At 56.1% G+C, this 19,911-nt stretch overlaps 1 protein-coding gene across 2 annotated transcripts in view; it reads right to left on the bottom strand.

Annotated features, from left to right (window-relative positions):
- The window catches only part of TTYH2 (tweety family member 2), a 33,805-nt gene that overhangs the window by 7,317 nt on the left and 6,577 nt on the right, over nt 1–19,911 (bottom strand). The window contains exons 2-9 of one of the 2 annotated variants that reach the window (XM_081027734.1): nt 18,620–18,792; nt 15,067–15,178; nt 13,469–13,628; nt 9,723–10,026; nt 5,569–5,664; nt 4,923–4,995; nt 750–819; nt 480–535 (exon numbers count right to left, since the gene is read on the bottom strand). In XM_081027734.1, the coding sequence (XP_080883860.1) occupies nt 480–535; nt 750–819; nt 4,923–4,995; nt 5,569–5,664; nt 9,723–10,026; nt 13,469–13,628; nt 15,067–15,178; nt 18,620–18,792 (1,044 nt within the window). The remainder of the gene's footprint in view (nt 1–479; nt 536–749; nt 820–4,922; nt 4,996–5,568; nt 5,665–9,722; nt 10,027–13,468; nt 13,629–15,066; nt 15,179–18,619; nt 18,793–19,911) is intronic. The other variant, XM_081027735.1, reaches the window with a different exon arrangement.

The following is a 19,911-nucleotide window of genomic DNA, read 5'->3' as shown; positions in this document are numbered from 1 at the left end:
CATCAGGTTCAGCTTCCCAGGAGCCCCCTCAGCGGCCAAGGGCCTGTTCCCCTGCAGCCCCTCCCCGTGGCTGCAGCTGCAGCAACATCCCTGACTGTGGCCCTTCCTGCTTGCAAGAAGACTTCCTCTCATCCCTCAGGCTTCTTGCTACGCAAAGTGTGGTCCTGGGACCAGCAGCATGGGCCTCTGGTCTAGCTGGGGAGCTTGTGAGAAATGCCGACTCTTGGGCCCCACCCCAGACCCACTGCATAGCGCCTGCATGTTAACGTTCCCTGGGTGATGGGCACACACGTTGGCGTGTGAGAAACACTAATCTAGAAGACACTGACCACGAGCCCCGCCCCCTTCAGAGGACCCCAGTGAAGCAAAGAACACCAGCCACGTCCACCTTTCTGGTCAGTGCAGTGCTGGGGTGAAGAGGGAGCGAGCTGACGCAGGGGGCTGTGGGCGGGGTGAGGGCTGGGCTGGGTGGGCTGTACCTGCTGGAATGGGCTGCTTACGCTCTGACTGCAATACAGGTAGTAACGGGTCACCTCTGCAAAGCAAAGACATTGGCGTCAGGCAGGAGCTCACAAGTGACCAGACCCTCAGTGGCCAAGCCACTGCCTGAGCCTCCAGGTTCTAAGAAGTGCCCCGGGGGTCCAGCTGGACCTGACGTGGTGGGGTGGGGAGGGACTGGGTGACTACAGGGCTGGACGACGTATGTAGAGGCACCGTCTGGCTGACACACAGACGCGTGGGCTCATTACCTGTGCGGAGCTGGCCCTCTGTGATGTTCAGGATGAAGGTATCAGGAGCCACGCAGAAGTCGCTGGTGCCCTGAGCCAGGGAGAGATGGCAGGAGTGGAGGAAAGTCACCACACCAGGGCCCTGCGAGGAGCCCGGTGCCCTCGGCCCCGGCCACTGGGAGCCCTCAGCTCCGTCCAAGTGGGCAAGAACCGTCAGGAGCCCGCCTCCGTGGGTTCGAGTCCTGGCTCTGCCCCGTTCCTAGCTTTGTAAGTCTGGACAAGTGCCTTATTCTTTCTGTGTCTCAGCTGCCTCATCTATAACATGGAGAGACCAACACTCTCAGCTTATGAATTAATCTACGTAACGCACCCAGGAAAATGACTGGCAGAGAGCGGGCACCATGTACTGTTAACTCTTATTTCTGATGCCTCTTCTGGGACGGACCTCGGCAAGCCTGGGCCGTGGGGGGAAGCTGCAGGATGGGTGTCGGGCCGTTCTGTGTACCACGGCCTCATTGGCTCAGCTCTGTTTTACTTTTTTGTCTCGTTATCAAGATTTACAAGCTCTGGAGATACATCAATCTACGAAGCCTCGCCGGACGCTCTTTCTAAAGAATTATTAATGTATTCCTGCTGAATCCATCTTTGAGCTTTTGGGTGCATGTCCTGTTCACAAAGAGATGGGGGGCTGCGTAGAGCACAGGGCTGGAGGTTAAAAGACACAAGCTCCAGCCTCTGCCACTAAGATGGGGGACCTGGACCCTGTAGCACTACCTGGCTAGGTGACCACCAAGGGTCCATGGGGCTAAGAGAGAGCAGATCCGGGCCTGGGAGAGGGCGCAGCAAGCATGCCATCTTCTGAGCTAGGCCCAGATCCAGCCTGGGGTGCAGTGGGGTACTGGGTAAAGGGAGCCTGCACCTCTCAGAGCAGCCAGGGTGAACTCTGGACCCCTGGCCGGTTCCTGGGAGCTGCCCCTGCTCTAGTGCCTGCTCCCGAGCAGGGGACCCCTCCCCACGGCCCTGCACACCACTGCCGTCCTCCTTTGGGAATGGCTATCTCAGGGGTCCACACTGGTCCATCCCTCATTCATTCATTGAGTCGATCAATATTTACTAAGTACCTACGAGGCACCATGCACTGTCCTAGGCACAGGAGACAGTGGCTAGCTGTGGGGGCACCTTCCAGTGTAGAAAACGTACGTAATGGATAGGGTTAGGAGAATAACATGCCCCTCTAGACACAGAGCTTCCACAGAGACACATCAGTACACACACACACACTCACGCGCTCAGGACCTTGGGAGAACTGCACCGGCAGGCCCACGTGCACCTACAGCGTGTCCCTGGAGGGGCAGAGAGGGGAGCCAGGCTCGAACTGGGGTGGGGAGGCCCTGGGGAAAATAAAGAACGAGGCTGCCATCTTGGTCTGGGTTACTCCCAAGAAGTTTGGGATCCAAATAGAGACGGAGGCCTCTGTCAGAGGCTCCACCAGGGATGTGGCCACCCTGACCCTCCTGCCCCCTCAGGCCAGGCCTGCTTTTCAAACTCTTCCATGAGGACTCGACTTTCCTGTCCTGAGGATACGGGCCTAGATTGCATTATTCACGCAATGGGAAGGAGGGGGGGAGGTGGGGAGGCAGAGGGCAACGAGCACAGTTGGAGCAGGTGGGGAAGCTGCCCAGTGCCCTGCCCAGCTGGTGGCGAGCCTGCAGGTAGCTCCTGACAGCCGTGGGGATGGTCTGAAGGAGTCACCCTGTGACCCTCACATGATAATAACTGGGGTAAAGCGGTGATGGCTACTATCCATTGAGAACGTACTATATGCCTTCCGTGGATTAGCCAACCCATCTTATCCCATCGACAACTCTTGGAGGCAAGGGCTATTCTCCCCATTTTACACCAGAGAAAGCCGAGGCCTTGAGAATGTCAGTGACTTCTCCAGGGGTGGCCTGCTGGGAAGGGATGACCAGACCCCTAGGGAACACCGCTCTGTGCGGCCCACACACCTGGACGCCCCCCCTCCCCGGTCTACTTCCCCCTTCCTTCTTCATGGGTGCCTCCTCTCCTCTCTGCCCTTCCCCCTTCCCCTCTGGCCTTATACTCCTGACCACATGGGGCAGGTGGTCAAGCAAGTAGGCAGCCGCTGGGGGCTGGGGGGGTCACAGGAGGCTCAGAGTGTTGCCCAAATCCCAGACCTCAGCTCCCTAAACTCCCACTCATAGCAGACTCAGGGGCAATGCTCCTTCCACGGGGAGGTCCTTTCTGGGCGACACTAAAGGCAGGTGGGGGGGAGGGCAGTGTTAGTCCTGTGGCCCCACAGCTCTCAAAACAAGGCAGGTCTCAGAGGGCAGAGGCAGCGAAGCCACACAAAAGCTCCCCACAGTAGCCTCTGCCGGCCTGCCTCCCTCCCCTCCCAGCCCCACTTCCTATTAAAATGCAGCAGTAGCTGCAGCCCAATCAAAGGCCCATTCACACTCATTCTGTCACAGGGGGGCCCGACTAAACGAATTAGGGAAATGGCCTTTCTCTGGGGCTCCCTCGTGTTCCAGGGCACCCAGCTGGGACGTTAAATGGCCTCTGGTTCCCTTGAACACTGAAGCCTGGTGAGTAGGAGCCAGGAAGAGGCTGTCTCCCAAAGGGCAGCTCCTGGGGGCAAGCTGGAAGCTGCTGCTGCTTCCAGAAGGCAGAGGCTACGTGGCTGGGCTGGCGTGGCGGGCAGGACAAAGCCGCAGGAAAGCACACCACGTGCGTGCGAGTCTCCCTGTGCTTACACTTATCCCTGGAGGAGAGGCTGTTGGCCAGGCAGCTGTGCGTGTTGCTCTGGCCAGCAGCCACTCCCCTGGACAGCATACAGCCCACCCAGCTCCTGATGACATCGGGGTGCTTTTGAGCACAGCGTGGGCCCTCGTACCCTGCCCTTCCCTGTATACAGAGGGGCCCCCACCCTTGGGACGCAGGCTCATGCCTGTCCAAAGTGGACACTGCACAGTTGGGGAAGGGAAATAAAACAGGAGCTGCCAACCTCCTCTCCCTTCCGGACAAGCTCTGCCAAAAGCTGCTATGAGCCAAGCAGACCAGGGTCCATTCATTCCGTGGGCATCATGGGGGCAAACTGGGCCCAGGGCCGGAGCTCCTGACCAGCCCAAGGTCACTGGGCAAGGCACGAGTTTGGGTAGAGGGCTTCCAGTAGGAGTCCCCTTCTTTTATCCCCAGGTCGCTAGGGCAGAACCGATGTAAGGGTTAGTTTGTGGCTCTTGAATCAACTAGGGAGTCCCTGGTAAATCCAGCCCCTGCTCGCTCTCTCTCTCTCTCTCTCTCTCTCTCTCTCTCTCTCTCTCTCACACACACACACACACACACACACACACACACACACACACACACACACGGCATGCACCGCCACTATACTGATTCACAGGGGGTTGCAATGATCTGCCCCTACGTGTTTCTTCTGCAGGCTGCGACTAGGCAAGAGCAAACATTACGTTTGTCCTGGTTTTTACACCCCCAGATACCTGGTACCACTGAGTGCCATGGAGCACAAATGAATGGCATCAGCAGAATGAATGAGTGGATGTACTCACACACACAGCTTTACTCAAGTGTTAGGTCTATTAAGGACCAGACACGTACATGGAAAGCTCCTCCACCTTGTGGCTTTTCCTTGTTTTTGTTTTTAACATTTTGAGGTTGAACGTGCTCCACTGTGTGTCAGACTGTGTTTGAGTCAAAGGGCAAGGGGTCAGAGGTAAGCTAAATGCCACATCCCACATTCCCAGTGCCCAGGAAGTATGCCAGACGGCTCCAGGTTCAGATCTCACCCATCCCCCCAGACCCAGTTACTTCCCACACACAGAAGTCACCTGGTCGTCCATGCATGTCCTTACAAGCACTAAGCAGGTGGCTAGGAACAGGCCAGTGGGCTGGGAAAGGGACAGGCTTCAGGTATCATCTTGGCTCTGGCCCTAAATGCCTCCTGATTCTCTGGGCCTGTGTCCCCACTTGAAGGGTGAGGGGCTGGTGCAGAAGATCTAAGCCCCTTCGGTCTGCGATTCTGCGTTTGGGACTGAGACTAGAAGTTGACCCTGCCCTAGGGCTATGGACAAGTCACATCGACATGCCACCTACCAGACAGATGGTCCTGGTCACCACCTGTACCCCCCAGACCCCATGAAACCTGCTCCCCCAACTCACCACTGCTGCAGCGGTGTCAGCGGCCAGGGACGCCCAGCTGAGGAGCAGGGCCAGCATTCCACAGAACAGCATCCTAGGAGACAGCAGCTGCTGGTGGGATCCAAGCAAAGGCCGGCAGGCCCAGGGGACCCCATGACACTATCACCCCACCAACCTTAGCGCCCTTTCTCTCAGCTACAATCTTTCCCTCCCCGGCCCGAGACTCTTGCAGTAGCCCCGAAGGCTTGGTCCCTGCCCTAACACTGGCCCAGCTGAGTGCCAGGCCAGGGAGATGGAACTCAGTGCCTCGAGCAGAGATCCCTGGGCCAAAGAGACGCAGCTGGGAGGGTACAAGCTAAGGAGGAGGTGCTGCTTCAAGATGGCAGGAGGCTCTAACGCTTGGGCAGCATTTCTTCAGCCACTCCAGAGGCAGGCTCAGCAGGGAGGGGACATGTGGGGGAAAGGCTGGTCCTTGTTTGGTGTCCAGGTGGTGAATCGCTAGCTGCTGTCCCTTCTTGGTCGGCTGCTGAGGAGGGGGTCGAAGGCGATGTTGTGCCCCCCACATCCTCCCAGCCCGGCCAGGCCCTCATGTCTCTCTGATAGGGGCACCATCACCCCCCATGCTTATCCACATCTTTGTCCCAGGCCTACAGGCAGGGCTACTCACAAGGCCAGGAGACACCTGGAGCGCTTGGCCAGTCCCAGGCAGGCAATGAGGCAGATGACCAGGTCGAGGACGAAGAGCAGGAGGTAGGAGAGCCACCTGGGTGTTGAGGGAGGGGCGGTCAGAGGGAGGACAGCAGAACTCTCCCCCAGGCCCACTGGCCCCTCCTTATTAACGACTGCCCAGGGCCAGCAGCGAAGCAGCCTATGTGAAGGCGTGTCTCCTGCCTCTGCTGGGAAGATCCCAGCGGGCACAGTGGGGAGGCCATCCCGGGAGCCAAGGCCTGCACCCCCACTGTGGCCTGGACAAAGGAATCCTCCTTCCCCTGTCCTGACTGTCCATTAGAACTTTCTACAGTGATGGAAATGTTCTACCCCGGGGCCACCCACTCTATCTGCCCTGTCCACATGTGACTATGGGGAACTAGAAATGTGGTTTGTGCAACTAAGGAAATGAATTTCTAACATGATTTAATTTGGATTCATTTAAATCTTAATGGCTAGCGGCTACAAACTGAACAGAGAAGGTCTAAATTGTCTCTCAGAAACCTCCCGGAAGGCATCTCTTTGGACCCTGGTTCCCATTGCTTCTAGAACTCTCACACAGCATCAGACCAGACAAGGCCTGACATTTATATCCACAGATCTAAGAAAGCCCCTAAGATGCCCACTTCTTTGATGAACTCTCGGCAGCGCCCCCTCCCCAAGGCCTCCCATCTCGCTCCCACCAGCCGCCTGGGACCCACCGCTTTGCACATTTAGATTCATTTTAATCAGCTTTTGCGTCAGGCACTGAGCTTAGTACCAGGGATGCCTGGACAAGAGAGCTCATTTGCAGACTACCAGGGAGCTCTGGGTAGGGCAGGGAGCCGAGGACATCCCAGGGCACCACACACCTCAGTCTCCCAGCCCCTCAGTCCTCTAGCTCCTTTGCCCCCCAGGCTGAGCTGATGGAGGGAGGCAGCTGGGAGACCTTGGCAAGTTGCCTCACTCCTTTGAGCCTCAGTTCCCATAGCCGTAAAAAAGCTGAAGCCGATTTCTGGGGGTGGGGGAGGGGAGGATAGTGTTCATTGAATGCAAGGGTAAGAAGGCAGGCAGACAGAGATCGAGGTCCCTGCTCTCTGGCTCTCCAAAGCACAGGACCTGGACTGCCTGAATTCCACGGGTGCTGAGAAGACCCCCAAACAAAGCAACCTCCTTCTCTCCCAAGGCAGTCCTCACCCGGCAGCCACGTCCACTTGCCCTGCGCTGGGGGACCAGTCTGAGCAGTGGGGGGCTGGTGGACAGAGGAGGCAGGGGCAGAGGAGGGACTGATCCCAGTCCCCCCAAAAGAGAAGTTTGTGATCATTATTTTTCTCGATGCAGGAGCAAATAAACTCATTGACCCCTCCTCTCTAGCAATGCTTTTCTGCTTCACTGATACCATCAAGAAGGTAAGGAAGAATATGGAGTGTGGGTGGGAAGTGAGATGGAGCCAGAAGAAAGTGACAGAGGGGCTCTGAAGGGGTGGGAGCACGCTAGAGGCCACCTGGCAGCCACGTGAGGCTCTTTCTGTCTTTGTGAATAGACGCCCTGAAAAGAGCCTGATCAAAACCGGCAACCCCAGCACAGAGCCCGATTGGAGGATTCTCAGGTTCCCAGGAATGAAGCTGGGGGCTCTGGGTAAAGTGCCACTAGGACGGGCCACCAACGAGTCAGTTTTCTTAGAATCAGAGTCAGAGCTGGAAGAAACCTCAGGAACTATCTGCTGTTAGGATCCCATTCACAGATTGGAAAACTGAGGCCCGTGCCAGGAGAGCCTGGCCCAGGAATTCCAGACTCTCCGTGTCTTCTAGCCTTCCTACAAGACACACAGACCACCACCGGGCACCTCTCAAAGTCCTCGTTTCATGTTTCAAACCTAAAGGTTTCTTGTTACTTCTCTCCTCTCCTCCACACATCACCAGGAAATCAAGTTAGAATTGCTTCTAACTCACTCTCCAGGATTGTGTTTCAATGCCTCCTTCTGCAGTCATGCCTCATGTTGTAAAGGGTTCCTGGAAACAGCTCTGCGAGGCAGATGCGTTTTCCCAGAGGAGCCCGGGGATGATCTGGGATGTATTTCCAACCAAGAACTTGGCTCTCACAGAAGCCGCTGCTGGGGCGTACCCCCACGGCTCCTCCCATATCCAGCCTCTGTTAACCCTTATATCCCTTAGAAACCTTTCCAAGAGGGTAGTCTGTTGGGTTTTTATTGCCAGGCCTTGTACAAAAGTGCTAAAAACATTTGCTTAGCTGGATGGCTATGCTCTAGATGGCTATGCCGCAAAGCAAAGATGGGGGGAGGCTGTCCAGAGGAGACCCAGCCCCTAAAGCTGGTTAGCTCAAGAATAAAGTAGAGCCTTGCTCTAGAGCAGCTCAGGTGAGAGAAGGAGGGAGCAAACAGCAGGGGGGAAGGGACACATCACCGGCAATGTTCCGGAACCACAGGTGTTAACCTTGGACTAGACCTTTTTTGCCTTGACCTGAACAAGGGGTGAGAATTGGGGATAGAGGTCTTAGGGGACCCCTTCCTCACCCAGATTGAAACAGCTGCTGTGTACTTGGCCCCTCCTCCCCATTTTTAATGAAATCACCTTAAAGATAAGCCCCTTCTGATATGTAAATTCTGACTTATCCATCATTGTCATCATCAAAATGCTCACGTGAGGCCCCCAAGTGTACACGGGCCTATCCCAGGTCCACTCGGAGAGAATGGCGGGATCAAAATGGACACCCACTTTCTACTGCCCTGAAACCCCATGACAAAAAGATTTTGAAGGCTCAGGCAATGAATGGTCCTCATGTCACAGGACTAACTAATGCCACTGTTGTGGGTCATAGGTCACAGCCTGTCCCTCGAGTTGGCAGTTTCTTTCCGTCACTTAGGAGAAAAGCCCTTTCAACATGAGCACCCCTCCATCTGACGGAAAGTTGAACCAAACTCCCTTTCAATCTAGACATCCGTGTCATCCTGGCAATGCAGGGGCTGGACGGGCTGCAGAGGGGAGGGACGGGGAGCGCTATCCAGAGCCGGGGACCTTACGTGCTTCCCCTTGTCAGGGCCCTGCCATCTCCCCCGGTGGGGAAGACGAGAGCCCAGGGCGAGGAGATCTCTGGCCAGAGGCCACCAGGAACATTTTTTTCTGGAGTCAGTTATTCGTTCAGCCTGGGCTGGGGCTTTCTCACACAGGGGAAATGAATCCAGAACAGCAAAGTAAATTGTGGCTCTGACCTTCGCAAAGGGCTTGAAAAGGAGCCAACAAATTGGTGTGAGTGTGAGTGCGCGTGCGTGTGTGTGTGTGAGGTCCAAATCACTCATACTTATTCATCAGGACTCGTATCCCTCACACCTTCTGCGTGTTGCGTCCTGTGCCCTGGGTGCAGTGACGGCTACTTCACGAGTCATGTCGCCCTGCAGCCAGGAACCGCGCGGAGCCCAGACTGCTGCCTCCCACCCTGGCTCTCCTGAGTGAACTTCACTAGACTCTGCACTTGGAGGGAGGGCAGCTGGTCCCTGGTCCGCTGACCTGTGTCTGGTGTCTTCAACTAGGATGGGGTCTGGGGAATGGGGAGGTAGCGGACACGTAAACAGACCCCCAAAGGTTAGATGACATAGGTATAAGCTTGCACACCTACGTATGGCACAGGTGGGGACGGGGCCCTGCAGGCTCCATCACTCACGCTGAAGGCATGTCTGGGCTTGCTAAGAAGTTGTCATTAAGGAAGTTTCCGTGCAGGCAAAGAGCTGGCCGTCTCCCCACCCCCCTGCACCCCTGTAGCTAAGTGTTAGGTGCAGGGAGCCCTGCCCCATAAACCTGGCAGGCGAGGAACCCGTAAACCACTCGCCCTTCACCCAGCACCAGCCACAGAACATGCTGCTCTGGGAGGAGGCCTGAGCACGTCCAGTGGGGGGTCCTGGCACATCACTGCCCCTCTCCATGCCTTGGTGTATGCCTGTATCAAGAGGCTGTTCCACATGCCTACCACTCGGCCCCCAGGCTCCCATGTCCTCCGATTTCAGGTAATGGCTATGAAGGCCTTGGGGTGGCACTTGCCTGCCCAGGCCCGGAGATACAGGCGTGGATGAAGGAAGCTGGTGCCGCACGCCCCACCCCTCCGCCCCGCCCAGCCCCTTACCTATAGTGCTCCACGTAGCTAGTCTGGTCAGCCAGCTCGGTCAGCTGAGCTGTGACGTCCCTCCACACGGGCACCCCTGACAGCTGGGCAATGATGCTGCTGGCCATCTGTCGCACGAACTTCAGTGTCTGGATGTAATCGCCCCGGGTGGCAAAGATCTCACTGAGCCGGTCCAGGTGCTGCTCTAGGTCCACCTTCATCTTCTGGGTGGTTCTGGACACCTGGGGAGGGGCTGGGGCTGTGAGTCTAACCGTGGAGGAAGCCAGAGAAGCCAGCTCCTGACTCTGACTCTGGAGGAGAAGGTCTGCAAACAGCAGAAGACGACTGCTCGGGCTTGAACAAGTATACTGTGCACGCAGCCCCCAGCCCTGAAAATCTCAGCAGGCTGCTGCCCAGAGGAAGGATGGAAGACAGAGGCCATCCCCACCTAGGCCTCATGTCCCTCCATCCAGGGGGCAGGCCCCGATCTGGCCTAAACCGGGACCTGGGCTCCGAGATCCAGTGACTTACTCTAAAGAGAGACCCCGGTGGGGAAACAAACAAACACCCATGTCTCTTCCTTGCAGATTCTCTTAAAACTTTAAACAGTGTGGATTACGCATTCCTTTTCAGAGTGAGGACTAACACGTGTAAGCTGAAGAGTTCCTCTGTTGCTACCTGACCTTTTGTTCCCACAGTAGGATTTCTAAATGCCTCACAAGAGAAACGTCCTCACTGTGGAGCTAGCAATAGCTCTCAGAGCCTGAGCCTGAGTGAAGGCAGAACAACGGAACTTTGAAATAACCCCACCCTGCCTCCCCAAAGCCTGGCCATGTGATGGGAGGAGGGAATCGGGGCCTTCTCTGTATGCTCGTGCCCTCCCCTGCACATCTGTCCTGCCAGGTAGCCGGACAGGATCCTGTCCCGGCCTTAAGGGATTGAAGGAAGCCACTTGCTCTTCAAAAGTAGAGAGGGAAGAATGATGGCAGTGACTGTTGTTGGCTTGCAAACCCACAAGCAGGGCTTGGGATTAGAAAGATGCTCAAACAGCCCACATGCAGGGTCCCCGTGGGACTCAGGGATGCAGCCCAGGAGCCCCAAGCATGTCCCTCCGAGCCTGCTCTGAGCCAGTGTGTGGGCAGCAAGGGGACGAAGGAGGGCTTTGCTGTTCTGAAACTGTCACACTAAATCAACAAGCACAGCTGGCTGGAAGGGGGGGGGGGTGTGTGGCTGATCCTCTTCTGGGCAGCCGTCAGCTCCCTGAGGCCTGGAAGGAAGATAATACCACCCACGAGAAGGGGCAGGCGCTTTCCCACAGTCAGAGCTTAGCAAGAGGAAGAGGAGATGACACCCCTGGTTTAGGGGGGATGGGACAGCAACTTCCTGGGCTTGCACGTCTGCTCTACTCTCTGAGTTCCTGGTTCCAGAAAAGAGAATGGCCCTCTTTGTTTCATTTTGTTTTATTTTTTTTCAATGTCAGCAGTTTGTTCCGTTTTCCAGGCTTGCTCCTGGTTCTTACAAGCTGGTTAAGGGCTGTGAGGTATAGATACACTGTATCTAATGGATTTGGCAGCTTGTAGCTTCTCACGGTGGGGCGGAAGGGAGGGGGAGGGAGGGGGAGGGAGGGGGGCGGGGGAGGGAGGGGGGAGGGAGGGAAGGGGAGGGGGAGGGAGGGGAGGGAGGGGGAGGGAGGGGAGGGAGGGGGAGGGAGGGGGGAGGGAGGGGGGAGGGAGGGGGGAGGGGGGAGGGGGGAGGGAGGGGGAGGGAGGGGGGAGGGAGGGGGGAGGGGGGAGGGGGGAGGGGGGAGGGAGGGGGAGGGAGGGGGGAGGGAGGGGGAGGGAGGGGGAGGGAGGGGGGAGGGAGGGGGGAGGTTGGGAACCATGTAAAAGTAAATTCAGTAACTCAACATCACCCTGATCAACTCTCCTTTTCTATTCAATAAGATCAATGTCTAAGTGCTTTGTAGCCTTTTATCCAAAAGGCACTATCACTCATGGCTAACATTAGGAGCAAACCTTGTACCATGTGATATTTTCATGTTCCTCTATCATAGCTAATAAACTTGAGAGAGAATGGCTCTTAAAAACGATCTGCAAACGCTTTTCCACAGTTCTAAAATTTTAACTTCTCTATTTTCTTAAATGCTTCCTTGGAAAAAAACAAAAGCCAGTGAACATCTGCCAGATCCTCTCTTTCCTCCTGACATCTTCTCATAGGAAACAAAACAATAAAGAAATAAAAAGCACCATGTTGACCTACTGAACAGCCCCGTTTCCCCAAGTTCCCTAGAGGTTCAGGACAGACAGAGCTCCAGGCAGGGACGCCCCCCGAGATGCAACAGGACACTCCCACCAGGAAGAGAGGCTCTGTGAACAAGAGGAGCAGCTCCGCTCCCCAGGCTGTGGCAGGGTTAGGGGCCAGTTAGCAGGTGGTGGAAGCTGTTGGTGGTTCTCCAGCTGGTCCTGGGTGATCAGCTGGGAACTCATTATAAATGCAAGTTCTCAGCCCTGCCCACACCTGTGGAATCAGAAACTTGGGGGGTGGGACCTGCACCCACACCTAAGGAATCAGAAACTCGTTATCAAGCCCTCCAGGGGACTCTGCCGCAGCAAGCTCAAGTTTGAAAAGCTCTGGGGGTGGGGGGAGAAGCTTCACTTAATGAGGCTTTCTAGAAGGGCAGCCACGCCTAGAGTTAAAGGGGTGGAGCCTCAGCAGGTTGAAGGGAGGAGCCCCATCTCAGATCCTTGAAGGGCAGGTCGAAGACCAGACACCTGGGTTCCGGTTCCAGTTCTTGCTCTGAAATGTACTAGCTTCAAACCCAGGACAGGAACACAACCCCCATAAGCCCCAGTTTCTCCACCCAAAGGCTGCTGCTGGCCCAAATGAGAGTCCAGAGGAACCATACTGGCCCAGGGAACGTGAAAGCTGGAGTAGGTCAATGCCTTGGGAGCTATAAAGCCCGAGGCCCATATGTTAAACTGAGACCCTGAGGGGTAAGAGGTATGCGTGGTCCCCCGGTAACTGGAGGCCAGGCCCCCTTCACTGGGGCACTGGATCCAGAGAAAGGACCCATCCGATACTCCCAAATGACCCTTTCTGACCCCCCCAAATCACACTGTGTAGCTGACCCAGAACCCTGCCAGCCAGGCGTGAGCCTTGAGCCGCGGCCCCCATTTACCGAGGCACAAGCGTGAGGCTTCTGATCCAGGAAAAGAGACCCAGGAGGGTCCATCTCCATCTGGTTCAGGTCTGAGTCACCTCCTTCGTGGTGATTATAGTAATACATATAATAATAGTAATTATAATCATGGCCCTCATTATCATGGCAGCGCCATTTTGAGGATTTCCACAGACACTGTCTCATCTAACACCATTTATCTGCTATGCAGCCTTCACCCCCTGGATACGGGAGCCCTCTGAGATCTGCTGCCTCGCCTGGAGCCCTTGGGATGGGTTTGTTGGGTACCCACCCCACGGCCCAAACCAGCCCTGTCGGTCCTGCAAGAGCCTGGAGGATACCGCCTGAGCTTGGGCCCCCGGGGCCTCAGGGCTCACCCAGGAGGCCGGAGGGGGTCGTCAGGATTGAAGCAGCTCATTGGGGGGACCTGGGGACCTGCGGGGGACTCCATAGAAGCCTGGAGCTCCAGTCCTCGCTTTTCAGAAGTGGTGGAGTGACTACGAGGGGCTCAACTCCAGGGACACACAGAACCCTTCCCTTTGGGAACGGGGAATTTAGAGACACGTGGCCTGTTGGGAAATGTCCAAACCTGGCCCTGGGGCACTCAGCCCTCGCTCAGGTGGATGGATGCAGCCTGGGGCTTGTTCCCAGCTCGTCTCCTTGCACCGCTCTCCTCCCGTGGGATAAGGACACGAGGAACTCAGTGTTCCCATCAGGACAGCTCTGGGACTTTCTCCCTTCCTTAGCCCCTGCGGGAGACAAGGGCCATTCCTTATAATGGTCACAGGTCAGCTAGTGAAGGTCATGGCTCTGGGGCTTCCCTGGGTAGGGGATTCTCCATTTGGGGCTTGGTTCCTCCTCCAGGGGTGCTCTGGTAGATGGAGGAAGAGGGGGAGGCCGAGTCCAGAGGCAGTAACCACGGACTCCTTCCCCACCAGGGCAGAGGTGAGGGTGGGCGTGCTGAGGGTAAGCGCCCCTCAGGCCTCCATGGGCTGGTCAGGCTCCCTCAGCTTTCCCTCCCTCATTCCACAGAGCTGCCCCAGCCCATTGTCCAGAGAGCTCTCAGTCCCCAGGGATGAGTCCCAGTGGACCCAAGGGGTGGACCGGTGAGGTCTGCAGGGGAGCTGGGCCCTGGTCTGGCATGTGACCCTCAGCTCCTCAGAAGGGCTCTGAGGCGAGAGCCACTGCACCCAGCCATCTGGGCTCTGATGAGCAGCACAGCTGTCTCTTTAAGGTGAGTCCCTCCTGATGGGCTGTGGGATTAAGGCCTTAGGGGAGCTTAAGGGAGAAGGAGGAGCAATGGGATGGAATCCTCTTCCAGCGAGTGTCCAACGATCCAGTGGGGGCTGCATTTTGTGGTTGAGACTGCCAGCCACAAAGAGCCACTTACTGAGGTCACCCCTCTGGGGAGCTGGGGGACAAGTGGGGGGAAGGGGAAGGAATTGGGAACGACATGGATGTCCAAGGACTGGTTTCCCTGAAAGCCTCCTAGGGGCACCGGAGCCACCATGGGGCTGCCTGGTAAATTAGCTGAAAAGTTCTGGTGCTTCCAGTGAAGGTGACATGCACTTGACAAAGCCCCGATTCCCCACCCTCTCAGTCTGTCACTCGGCCAAAGGCTCAGCAGAGTAGCTCTTTCCTTCCCTAAAAGTCCAGCATCTTCTCTGGCCAGCCCAGCACAATCCTTCACCCTGAGCCCCCAGCTGGACTCAGGGTGCCCAGAAGCCAGAGCCTGCAGGACACCTCAGGGGGTTGTGGGCAGTCCCTCCACCCCATGGGGCGTTGACTTATTTTTGAAGAGCTTTTCGCGGGTCACCTCCAGGACCTCACAAATCTCTATACACAGCACATAAAATGAACGTGAAAGCCACATCAGATAGGGCTCCCTTTCCATGTTCAGCGTGTCCTCGGACAAATGGGAAAGCATTCAGCTCTCCTAGAGATGAAAGGGATTGACCCCACGGCCACCCCTCCTTCCCACAGAACCCATCCTCCTTTCTCCTTTGGTCCTCACTCTCACTCCTGCCACCGCTCCCGCCGAGGGAGCAGAAATCGCCTATTCGCTCCTGGCAGGATCAACTGCAGCCCCAAGGGGAGTCCAGCCCCCTTGGAGCCGAGCTGGCTGGGACCTGACCACACTGACCTCACGGGCCGTGCCTGGCCCGGCCAGCTGCCCATGAGTCTTACCAGTGCATCGATCCCAGAGAAGGTGTGGTTCGCGTTGTCCAAGGAGTAGATCAGCTGGTACACGCCATCATTGGTCTCGCTGTTTCCATAGAAACCAACGCCCACCGCAGCACTATGGGAAAGAGACCCCAAAGTTAGAGGTGACACCCCGAAGAGAATTTTTTTTAATATGCTATTTTTTTTTAGAGCAGTTTTAAGTTCAAGGTAAAATTGAATGGAAAGTACAGCGATCGCCTGTATACTCCCTGCCCCCCTCTCAAACACCCCTCCCACTATCGATAGGCCCCGCCAGAGGGGACATTTGTTACAATGGATGAACCTATGTGGACCTCATAATCACCCAAAGTCCAGAACTTGCATCAGGGCTCACTCTTGGTGCTGTACAACCTATGGGTTTGGACAAATGTGTAATGATATGCGTCCACCATTAAGTATCATACAGAGTAGTTTCTTTCATTGTCCTAAAAATCCTCTGAGCTCAGCCTTCCCTTCCTCCCTCCCTGGCAGCCACTTATCTTTTTATTATCTCCATAGTTTTGCCTTTTCCAGAATGTCCTATGGTTGAAATCATACAGTATGGAGCCTTTTCCGATTGGTTTCTTTCACTTACTAATATGCATTTAACTTTCCTCCCTGCCTTTTCACGGATTGATAGCTCATTTCTGTTTAGCATTGAATAATATTCCGTTGTCTGGAGGGACCAGAGTTTATTTACCCATTCACTTGCTAAGGGACATCTTGGTTACTTCTAGGTTTTGGCGATTATGAATAAAGCTGGTCAAATGTCCGTGAAGAGCAGGCTTTTGACTCTAGCTGGGGAGCTCTTTCCTGGGGGCAGGGAAGGGGATGCTGTCTAAGTTCTGGCAGGCAGGGGTGGGAGGTGACTGGTCAGGGCCCGCTTAGCTCTGGCCTGGCTGACTAGCTCTACCACACTTCATTTAGGCAGCAGGAAAGTACTCCTGCACTTGCGTCCTGTGACAACGAAGGGTGCAGGACTGCTGGCCCGCCCCCAGGGGTTCTAATGCTGTAGGTCTGGGCAGGGCCCAGGGCCCCGTATCTCTGCCAGCTCCCCAAGTGACTGACACCTCCAGGAATGGAGGACTCCCCCTCCATTCTCTACCCTCACAAGGCAGCCTGACCCACTGAAAACTACCAGCTTGCAGAAAGTTCCTTATTCTACTGAGCCAAAGCCCACTTCCTTAAATCACACACCCACTGGTTCTTGGCTGTCCTCTGCGGCAGCCCGAAATAAGCTCCAGTTCTGCAAGACACCCCATTAGACATCTCCACGTGGCTCCGTGTCACTCCTTCTCTCCAAACCAGACCCGTGACTATATCATCGCCATCCTCTGGGCTCCATGCTGTCTAACTGGTCAGGGTCGCCCTTCAACGAGGCCTCTGAGTGAAGCACCCAGGACCAGGCTGTCCGTCCAGCTCCGAGCACAGTGGGGCGCCTACGCCCTGAGATCCTCCTCTCCCCACTACTGACCGACCGCGTGGTCTACAAACACCCTGGATTTCTTCACAGCAACTGCAGCGAAGGCTAGTCTCTCTCCTCCTCTGGTGTTGTCTTGATTTTGCTTTTTTTTAAAACCCAAAGCAGAACTTTACATCTATCTCTGTGAAATTTCATCTACTGGTTTGAGTCCAACATTCCAGGCTGAACAAATCATCTCAAATCTTGCCTGTCATCTCTCATATTTGATCTGACCCATTATATTGGGGGTCACTGAAGAGTCATTAAGCAGCTTTCTGAAACACTAATCCTGGGGGGAAAAGACGAATGCACACATGCATACACTTATGCTTTTTCCGTAAAAAGGACAGGACCTAGGATGGAATTCCTTGGGAGACCATTACGGAAACCTCCTTCTAGGTATTCTCGACCCCTAGTCTACTGTTCCTCCAGAAGTGGTCCACGGACGACAGGACAGAAACACCTAGAATACCTGTTCAAAGCATAGGTGAGGGACGACCTCCTGTGCACGCCTGGGAACGTGCTTTCCCCAGTAGACCACGAGCTACAAGGAGGCAGAAATGGTGCCTGTTTTTTCTTATCACTGGCTCCCTCTTGCCTGGCACAAATAACATTGGAATTTTGTAGAATGAGTCATGCCAAATGCACGCCTCCTTTTTTGAGTTTCCTTAAACAATCCTTATTAGATTTGACCCTCCAAAGTCATTCTTACTATTCCACAGTGTTCTTCTGTCATTTGCTGTGTCTTAAAAAACAAATCTGAGTTCACGCGACAGGGCTCCCCATGTGGCCAGCACTGCTGGTTTCTTCAGGCGTCTGTATAACCCCCCGACCCCTCTCACCTACCTTCGTGCTGCTTAGTCCCAGGAGAAGGCTTTTCAAGACCCTGGTTACCTCAGTTACCTCCCAGGAGCTCCTCTCTGCAGGGACCGACCCTGGTCTCTGCACTCCTGACCTGGGCTAGAAGTCTTTCCTTGAAGCCTATGATTTGAGCCCAGCGGCCTGTCTCACCCAGCCTGGGGGTCCCGCCACACGCTGTTTCGTCACCCCTGTATCACTGCTTCCGGTGCTTGCCTAACTTTTGGCTGAGACTATCCCTACATTGTCGGCAGGGTGGGAGTGTGAACGTGCCCTAACGGAGAAGAAAACTGCAGCGGTGAGGTGAGCCTCCTGGGATGAGAACCCAGGAGTCCTCCCTCCCAGGCTCACAGTGTCCCGTCTGTCCACCATCGTGCTGCTGAGACAGTGGGGTCACTCGCGCTGTGGGTTCTTGGATGCGACAGACACTAAGCAATGAGGGACTCTAGCCCCCAAGGGTTACTACCCCCAGGAGGTCTCAGGGTGGACCTGAGGCTTTTGGGAAAACCTCTCTGTTCATGCGAAAACAAGAAATATGCAACAACTCCTCACAACAGGGCCAGGCTGTGCATGGCCTCTTCCCCAGGCAGTGAGGGCTCTTGCCTGGGCTTAGAAACCCTCACTTCTTTGTCCAAAGTGAAGAAGTCTGCTGGTGGTACTAATAGCTACTGCTCTTATGAGAAGATGGAATTGATCTGGGGTGGAGTCTGACCTTCTCTGACCTCACAGACTCCAGGCAGCAGCTGGGAGGGGACAGGGACTCAGAGGGCAGAGATGCCCTCTGGCTGGGAATGCCGCCAGGAACACTGCTCAGGGAGGGGCTGTGGGGCTGCCCGGCACAGCGCTGCTGGGCTGGACAGGCCCACACTTGGGAAGGGCATGGGGCACACTAGAGACGCCCATTACTCCTCCAGGCGGGCATCTGATTCCTATTGCCTGGCAAAAAAAGGGACAACATTCACCCTGCGGACAGGCTCTCCCATCAAGGTATCCAGAGCTCAGTCAGGAGAACGTGGCCAGAAAGCTGATTAACCACTTATGGTTTGTTGGGGGGCTGCTGGCAGAGGGTGAGGAGCGGGGGGTCACGGTCATAGGCTAACCATCTGCAAGACACAGCTGGTCAGGCCCACTTTTTATCCACTGGGTCCACCTCACTCCTCTGCACACTGAGAAGCCCCTGAGCTGCACACATCTGGCCCGGCACCGAGGGACACTCACCAGCAGACGAGCCCGGCCACCACAGCTGTCCAGGTGACACAGCAGGAGCTGCGCTGCTTGGTCTGCACCGTGTCATCCTGCCTGCAGCAGCACACGCAGACCAGGTAAACCACGAGAAAGATGAGGTTCAGGCCCAGGCAGACGGCGGCCACCAGCCCCAGGAACAGCAGTGACTGAAGAAGGAAAGGCTTGGTGTCAGCACTGGTTCCGGAGGGCAGGAGGAGGGTTGGGAAGGTGCCCTGTCCCTGGGCCCGCAGCCAGGACTGAGTTGTACGTCTGTCATCCTTCCTGACTGAAGGTCCTACTCTGAACACAGCGTGCCCAGCACTCAGGCTGGGTGGCAGAGGGGACTCAAGAACAAGTGAAGGGGCTGTGGCCAGCTGAGGGGGATCAGGGACGAGGAGCAGCTGAAGGCCGGCCCCCAAGTCTGTGGCTGACACACCTGATGAAGCCAGGACGAGGCTGGGCCAGATGAGCGGCTCAGAGCTGCCCCAGAGATACTCCAGAGATAAGGCGGGAGCTGTCAGCTGACCCTGAGGGCTGTGGGGGAGGAGCTGCGTGACTGAGGGACAGAGAAGGAGAGGGGTGTCCATGCAGACCAGAGCATCGAGGTCTCCTGCAGGACACAGGGCTTGGGCAGGACATCTCAGAAACTCAGTGGGCCCAGGACAGGGCCAGGAAGGGACGGCCTGGCCTATCTGCTTCCCCCAAGCCTGGTCCCAGGTGTTGGGGTCCATCCATAGAAACGAGAAGCCAGCTCTGTGCCAGGGGAGAGGGAGCTGTTAGGACGTGCACCCTAGAGTTCCTTTCACCGCATCCTGAATAGGAACCCCCCACGTGCCAATGGTAGCAGCAAAGGCCAGAATTCTGAAGGGGGCAGCAGGTGCCACCGCAGGCCCACAGCGCCTTGATGGTTCTGTGAAGGGAGCTGTTATCTGTCAGAAGGCCCGTGCCCCACTGCATGCCCTCCAATCTCTTGATTTAGCCAGATGGGCACCAGATGGCACCAGGATTTGTGGCCGCCCGCCAGGGCTGGACCTGGCTCTAAGACAGGCCCCTGAGCTGACAGCCTCAGCCAGCTCCCCACGTGCCCTCAAGTGGTTCCTGGTCTAGCACCCTTGGTGCTGCATTCTGGGCTGTCAGGGCTGGAGCCTGTTTCGGGGACCCCGCATGCTGGTGGTGGCGATCTGAGAGGGAGATTCTGGCACCCTTCAGGTCTACGGGGGAGACACGCCTTGTGCACGAGACAGCCAGGAGACACACTGGGAGACAACTCTGAAAATCAGAGGCTG

This window comes from Rhinolophus hipposideros (assembly GCF_964194185.1).
Source record: "Rhinolophus hipposideros genome assembly, chromosome: 20".
NCBI classification, from domain to species: domain Eukaryota; kingdom Metazoa; phylum Chordata; class Mammalia; order Chiroptera; family Rhinolophidae; genus Rhinolophus; species Rhinolophus hipposideros.
Note: the sequence above shows the minus strand (reverse complement) of the source record. Positions and strands in the feature narration are given on the sequence as shown.